Below are 7,713 nucleotides of genomic sequence, written 5' to 3'. Positions count from 1 at the left end.
GGGTGGGGGAATGAAGGGTCTAAGTGGCGGTTAGAGGAAGGGAGGTTATGGCGTGCGGTGGGGAAAGGAAGGGGGTGGAGATGAAGGGGGGTAGGGTAAGGGTTGGTGAGGGTAAGGGTAGAGGTGGCGGCGTGGTCGAGGTGGGTTGGTGGTTAGGTGATGGCGGCGGGTGGGGTGGTTTGATAAAGTTGAAAGAGATAATTAAATGAGTTGGAATTGAATAACAGATGGTGAAATTAGAAGGGTAAAGTAAAAACCCATGTATATGATTTAGTAAATTATATACATAAAAAAGCAACACTCTTTCAACAAAGAGACCTAGGACTATTTAATCAAATTTTATAACATTAATAACACTAAGTCTCCCTTAAAATAGATTTGTGATATAATTAATTCGGTGAATATAATTTAACATTTGAGAAGGCAATATATTAATAAGTCTCCCTTAAATCTCGCATAATTTAACAAGATGAAAAAAAAAAATCACAAAGCACTATAACTTAACAAATATATGCTTAAAATAATAACCTTTTAAAAGTTTCATCTAAAATCTACGAGTACTAATGAATTAACCTTACATCTTCACTCCAAAAGTATATATATGATATCTACTTTGGTTAACATTCTACATGGCCACCCGTGCAGTGCACGGGTTTAAAAACTAGTTTACACAAAATGTCATTACATACCCCACATAGTACAGTTAATGTATTATACAACCGGTTGTATATACAACTTATTCAGTGTTGTGGAGCTTTGTTACAAAGTTGTCGAGCTCTATTAACAAAATTATCGAGTTATGATTCAAAGTTGTTGAGCTTAACAGAATAATTATTAAGCTCGATAACTTCGTAAAATAACTCAATAACTTGTAAAATAACTCAACAACTTTGTGTGAGAACTCGATAACTTTGATGCGGTTGTACATAGCTCTTATACAACTAGTTGTAGGATAGTATTTGTGCACATAGTATCTCAAATTAAAACTCACAATTACATGGCTCACACTATTTTTTACCTCGCTACCCTCACTTTTTCCACCTTTTCTTAAATACTCTACTTTTCCCTATGTTATCTTTAGTGTAGATAGAGGGAATATTGTTTCATTAGCAGTATGTATATCACCACAATTCCTATTGCCTTTTCAAAAAGCTTTTAGTTGCATTGTTCTCCATATATGATCAAGCAATCATCTCTATCATTTGGAAAACGTACTCAAATTTGTTGTCAATTGCTCTTTATTTCGTACGGCTGTTTCTGATTCCTATTCTTTTAATTATAAAAACGGAGCTTCTATTCGTTCACCCTGTTATGATCTAATGATCACGTACTCCTAATAGTATATTTAATTGGCGAGCAATGCCGTAATGTTTAGCCATTGAGTGACGTTTCCTTATTTTTACTCCTAAAGTACTCAAATCTCTTTCTGATCGATTCTAGATAATGACCGTTTTATGGTAGGAAAAATCAGATTATACATGAATAAAATTATTATTGCCAAACCTTTTATTTCTCTTTAAAAATGTTTGTATTATCTATTATTAATTAACTACTCCCTCTGTCCCGGTCATTTGTTGTCCTTTTCCATTTTTGGGTGTCTCAGTCATTTGTTGTCCTTTCTATTTTAAGAATGAACTTGATGAGTAATTTGATCATTCTCATTTAATTTGTTCCCCTTGTCATTTAGTTATTGGTCCTCTCCTCTTTCCTTGGTCTTTGTGCCAAAACGAAAGGACAACAATTGACCGGGACGGAGGGAGTATCTTTCTCTTTTCGTTTATACTATTTCCATTTAAATATCACATGTTAAATTATCACATCACTTACCATGATAGTATGATACTTGTATTCCTTAGCTACGATATAAGCAAGTATAAAACATTACACATTGATTAACAATAATCTTAATTTGGTTTGAATTACAATAATGAGTTTAATATTATGATAAAGCATAATATGCTTTACCTAACCTCTCTTGATTTTATATCGAGTGTCACTTTTCCATACTTTATCTTATATATAGTACTCCCTCTATCCTATCAAATACTCCCTCCTATTCTAAATAACTCTCCCTATTTCCTTTTTCGTCTATTCACAATACTCTCCCTATTTCCTTATTTGGCAAACATTTATATTTATTTTAATCACCTCACCCCACAACAATACCCCACAATACTCATACTTTATCTTATTTTAATCAGTTTACCCCACAACAATCCTTATTTTAATCACCTTACCCCACAACAATACTTATTTTAATCATACAATACATTCCCTCTTTCCAATCTCCTACCCCACTCCAATACTTTATCATATAATACTACCCTCCCTTAATTCCCGTGCCCTCCATAAAAGGGGAGAGTTATGTAGAATAGGAGGGTGTAAGTCGTTTTAGCCTAATGTTAAAATTGAGGTATTATGGCAATAGGTAGTGACGGGTTTGAATCCCCCACTAATTAACCTTCCATTTTCCTCATTTTATTCACTCCAATCTCACTCTCACAAATCACTCTTCCATCTTAAGCTTTTCTCATACTTCATATTCAAAGTCATAAACTCATACATACTCCATAGTCCATAATAATAACCATAGTAGAACACATGATAAAGAGCCATTCAAAAACACCTAACTAATTAACTAAACCTTTATTTCATTTTCTCAACACACTTTTTCTTTTTTCTTTAAACAACAATTTTTTAAATTTCTCAACTAAACAATGACCCAATTTTCCTTACCAAATCCAATTAACAACAAAACAAACAACAACAATGACAATAGCAAATTCAAATCTTCACTCATTTATTGATTTTATTAACTCTTACTCACTATACTTCTCTTACTTGATCTTCTTCTTTCCTTACCTTTTCAACCTCATTTCTTTTCTTTCGATCTCCATTATTTCTGATCACCATTTCGCTCCTCCTTTCATCCCTCACAAGTCACAACCACTTTCATTCCTCTAAACACCAATTTTGACGACGATAACTTATTAGCCATCATGGATGAGTGTGAGTTTTACAAGTTTGTCTTTGATGTGTCTACAATTGAGCTAGCTGAAGCAAACTCATTTGAGAACAACAAGTTTGAACAAAACCCTAATGAAGTTCTTTACCAATTGGGCGAAAAAACAGTTGATAATTGTGAAAGTTTTAGTGATGATCATCATGGTGAAAAATATTTACTGAAGTCCAAGTCAATGAAGAAAGAGAAAGAATGGAGAACTTTAGCGTGCATGTTTTTTGAAGAAAGGCATAATTATTGTAATAATGGTAATAATGAAGAAGAAGAAGGTATGGATTTGTTATGGGAAACTCATGAAAATGAGATTAATAATAATAATAAGAAGAAAAAAGATTTCAAAGAATTTGATGAGAATAAAAAGAAATTAAAGAGGAGAAATAATGATAATAAAATTGATTTTTATTATCATAGTAATGATGATCAAAGTGAAGAATATGATGATTGTGATAATGGGAAAATGTGTTGTTTGCAAGCATTGAAATTATCAGCTGGAAAAATTAATTTAACCATGGGTAAACCTATTTTGGTTAAATTTTCAAAGGCTTTTAAAGGTATGGGATGGTTGCAAAGTCATAAGCCATCTTAGAAAGCAGGTCAAAAAGGTTGCAAATAGATTTTTTTTTATTATTAATTATGTAACTTTTTTTTTAAATATTGTGATAGTGTTGATTAGAAATGGGTTCTTTCATGTGAATTAATTTAAGATTTTAGGTATGATTCTGGAGAAGAAACAGAAAGTATTACTGTATTTGTTTGTTAGGTCTTTGTCAAAAAAAAGTTGTTTGCTTTAATATGTTTTTCCTGCTGTCTTCCTTGACGGCTTATGCTTATTGTTTTTAATTTGATAATATGGGTAATTCAATCATACTTCATAATCACTGAGGTAAAGTACTTAGTAAAATGATTTTTTCTAATGTTTTCAGTTACAAATTCTTAATACTTTTTTTTGAGGATAATGACCTAAGTTGTAACTTAGGACGATTATAAGCAAGAGTAATTGTAAAGATGAAAATCATTATTATCATATTTGATGAAATAATCATGAGAATGTTTCCATATTTGGGTTCTTAATTAATGACACACTACCCCTAGGACATTTGATTATCCATTAATGCAAAACTATCGCAAGTTACGTAACTTTTATTTAAAAAAAGTTATATAAAGGAAGTTAGTAGAAATTATAAATTTTGCTTAAAATTGTGCATAAATAATAATAATAAAAAAAATGTACTATTCTCAAAAAAAACAAAGAAATTGTAAACAAAGTTACAGTAGCGGTAGAAACTAAAATTTCAATTTGGCATTTGTACTAGTATTAGTTTCTGGTTTCTAAAGTTCACTTTTTGTTAACCAACTCAAGTGCTTGGTTAAGGCTTGGGAGAGCAGGGATGGCGCCCTTTTGGGTTGTTGCGATTGCGCCGCAGGCGTTGGATATGGTTAATACCTCCTTTAGCTTGCTCTCATCCTGTATACATACATAGGACATTAGCTTCATTGGTTTACACTAGAATATAACAATAACAACATTAACTAATTATACATTAACTAATTAGGGCAAGAACATGCTTATGATATAGGATGCTTGATTGTTGAGTGTATACATACACCTGACATTAGCTTCATTGGTTTACAATAGAATATAACAATAACAACATTAACTAATTATGGCGAGAACATGCTTAGGATATATATATATACCTGTAGGATTGAAGGATCCTTGGCTAGATGATATAAGAAGGAACCAACAAATGCATCTCCAGCTCCTGTTGTGTCAATTGTTTTAACAGCGAATCCTTTCACAGATCCTTTGAATGACTGCAATTTTATTGGAAATTTAAACCGAAAACTTAGCAATAAGTAACATAATAAAGATAATTTTAGGGTGAAAGGCTAAAAATTAAAACCGAAAACTAGCAACAAGTAACATTATATTCCTAGCAAATGCTTTGTGCTAAAGTAGTAAAGAATTTAGGGTGAAAGGCTAACCTTGGTAAAGTATCTGCAGCCCTTATCGCCGTCAGTAACAAGAAGCAACTTCACACCGTCGTGCCACAAGGTCTTGACTACTTCTTCCTTGGTTGGATCCTGTTGTGTTAGAAATTGTACTTCATCATCACTCACCTATAACAGAAAAGATAGATAGCCATGTTAGATGTTAAACTGTCATAAAATGGATAATGTAAGTAACGTCGATAGATAGACAAACCTTGATGATATCAGCCTCATTCCAAATACTCTTGATGCCATCCCGAGCCGCCTCATGAGAAGGCCAAAGAGGGAGTCTGACATTAGGGTCATACGAGAGGATGATACCGGCCTCCTTGGCAGCCTTCATGGCGGCTAAATGAGCCGACCTGCATGGCTCGGTGATCAGGCTGATAGAGCCGTAATGGAAGACCTTAGCCTTCTTAATGAGATCTAGATTGAGCTCTGACTCCTTTAAGAGCATGTCCGCACTAGGGTTTCTATAGAACATAAATTCCCTTTCTCCATCTTTCTTCAATGTGACAAATGCTAGGGCTGTTCTTGCGTCCTTGTCAAAGCATACGCCTGCGGTGTTCACTCCATTTTTCTTAAGAATGTCTACTAGCATCTTTCCGAACTCGTCATCTCCAACCTAAAACATATTCATTGTATATTAAGATATCGAAATAATGCAATAATCAGGAGCAAGCCCAAATAGACCCTTATTCCCATTAATGACCCAGCCTCTCTCTTCCCAAATTCTCATGTAGTATCAATCGCGTAGCCAAGGGGGTGCGGTGGATGCACCTGCATCCCCCCTTTTCTGAAATATGTATTTGTTTGTTTCATAAGTTGTTAGAAAATCTTCAGTGTTGTGTTGGTTTGTTATTTACATTTTATTATAGGAGTCATAGGTTCGATTCTCACGATGGGAATTTTTTGCACTGTATTGTTCAAGTTTTCCTTTTTTGTGTTTGTGTTATACGTTGTGGTTTTTCATAGTAAACAACTACTTCAATATATTCATGAATTTTTATTTTATTTGCTTATATCTACTAGAACTTATTTGGATTAAGTTTTATTTTAATTAAGTGTTTTTACTTTAACCTCACTATTTTTTTGTGTTTAAATTTTAGTCCTCGTCGTTGCAATCGTCGTTAATTTTTCGCATCTCCTAGGTTAAGATCCTAGATACGCCACTGTGGAGTATGGACGTTTGTCTTTTGTTCTCTCCTAAGAAAATTAATTCTTAAATTTTATTATTTTTTCCCTTCAATCATTTGAATTACTTTTTGTTTTTAGGCGTTTGGTTTCTATAAATAAATGCAATGGTAGGATGGGATTTCTTTATTGTTCATAGTTATCACAATATCATGATTTGTAAGGTACTAAAATGAAAAAATTATTATCATTAACATTTGCGCTTCGAATTTTTTATGTTCTAAGATTTGAACTAATTGAATATACATGATGGATAAGGTTAAATACATATCTATGTAATCCACAGTTTTAATCAGTGAAATAACAACAAATCGATGCAGTAATTTGAATATGATACTAAGATTAAATACGTAACTATATAATCCACGCTTCTAATCAGTCAAGTAACAAGAAAACGATACAATTTTTGACGTAAGAATCATCAAAGTAATTATACGAAAATAATAGCAAAAAAGTTGAATCGATTTGTTATTATCTTATCATAGGCGAATTAATTTATAGATAACGGGTCGGGTACGTTATTAATCAGCAAGCAATAAGAAAACGATGCAATTTTTGACGTAATAATCATCAAAGTAATTATACGAAAATAATAGCAAAACTGTTGAATCGATTTGTTATTATCTTATCATAGGCGAAATAATTTATAAATAACGGGTCGGGTACGTTATTAATCAGAAATCAGCAAGAAAACAATGCAATTTTTGACATAAGAATCATCAAAGTAATTATACGAACATAATAGTAATAAGGTTGGATCGATTTGTTATTATTTTATTATAGGCGAATTAATTTACAAATAACGGGTCAGGATATGTTATTAATCGTTTAAAGCAAATTAATTAACAAGCATGCTAAATACAATGCTACGGAGTAGATGATAAAGGCCGAAGAGTACGTTACCTTGCCCATGAAGGCCGAGGCACCGCCAAGCTTGGTAATAGCACATGCGACATTAGCGGGTGCACCACCTGGAGCCTTAACAAAACCGCGAGATTCAGCCAAGGAAACACCGGCCTCATCAGGGACAAAATCGATCAACATCTCTCCGAAGCTAACAATTGGTGGTGAAGCCATCTCAAGTCTAATGTTAATTATTTACACAAATATCTCTAATAACAATGTATATGGAACGGAACTACAAGGAAACTATAGATATATAAAACTATAAGATATATTGCTTGGCTATCAACGTTTTAGTTTGAGAAAATTAAGGTGAATTGTGAGATTATAGGGTTGTTTATTTATAGTTAGAGTTATGTTGATCCCTAATCCAATTCTTAAGTAAATTTATTATTTTTATCCGTTTTCGTAGAGATTATCTTCATTTACCGATATAATAATTGGATAAGAGAAGTATTTCAGTTAATTGAGTACTCCGTACTTTATTTATTTTTAAAGATTGGTACAATTTTTCTATCTTAAGATTATCTTTCTTGTTTCTTTATCCATGTATAAATTTGATGAGGATAATATTTTCGGCAGATATTTTAGACAAATACTTA

General features: G+C 32.6%; 1 protein-coding gene across 1 annotated transcript; it reads right to left on the bottom strand.

Moving 5' to 3' along the window:
• Positions 1 to 4,207: 4,207 nt before the first annotated feature.
• Positions 4,208 to 7,429, bottom strand: LOC141607315 (putative fructokinase-5). The gene is made up of 5 exons (XM_074426674.1): positions 7,112 to 7,429; positions 5,229 to 5,639; positions 5,009 to 5,143; positions 4,721 to 4,837; positions 4,208 to 4,487 (listed from the first exon to the last, which is right to left on the bottom strand). The coding sequence occupies exons 1-5, from the start codon at positions 7,283 to 7,285 to the stop codon at positions 4,359 to 4,361; spliced, it is 966 nt and encodes a 321-aa protein (XP_074282775.1). The 5' UTR covers positions 7,286 to 7,429; the 3' UTR covers positions 4,208 to 4,358.
• Positions 7,430 to 7,713: the final 284 nt, after the last annotated feature.

The sequence above is a fragment of the Silene latifolia genome, chromosome 1, assembly GCF_048544455.1.
Source record: "Silene latifolia isolate original U9 population chromosome 1, ASM4854445v1, whole genome shotgun sequence".
NCBI lineage: Eukaryota > Viridiplantae > Streptophyta > Magnoliopsida > Caryophyllales > Caryophyllaceae > Silene > Silene latifolia.
This window is presented reverse-complemented; position numbering and strand designations above follow the sequence as displayed.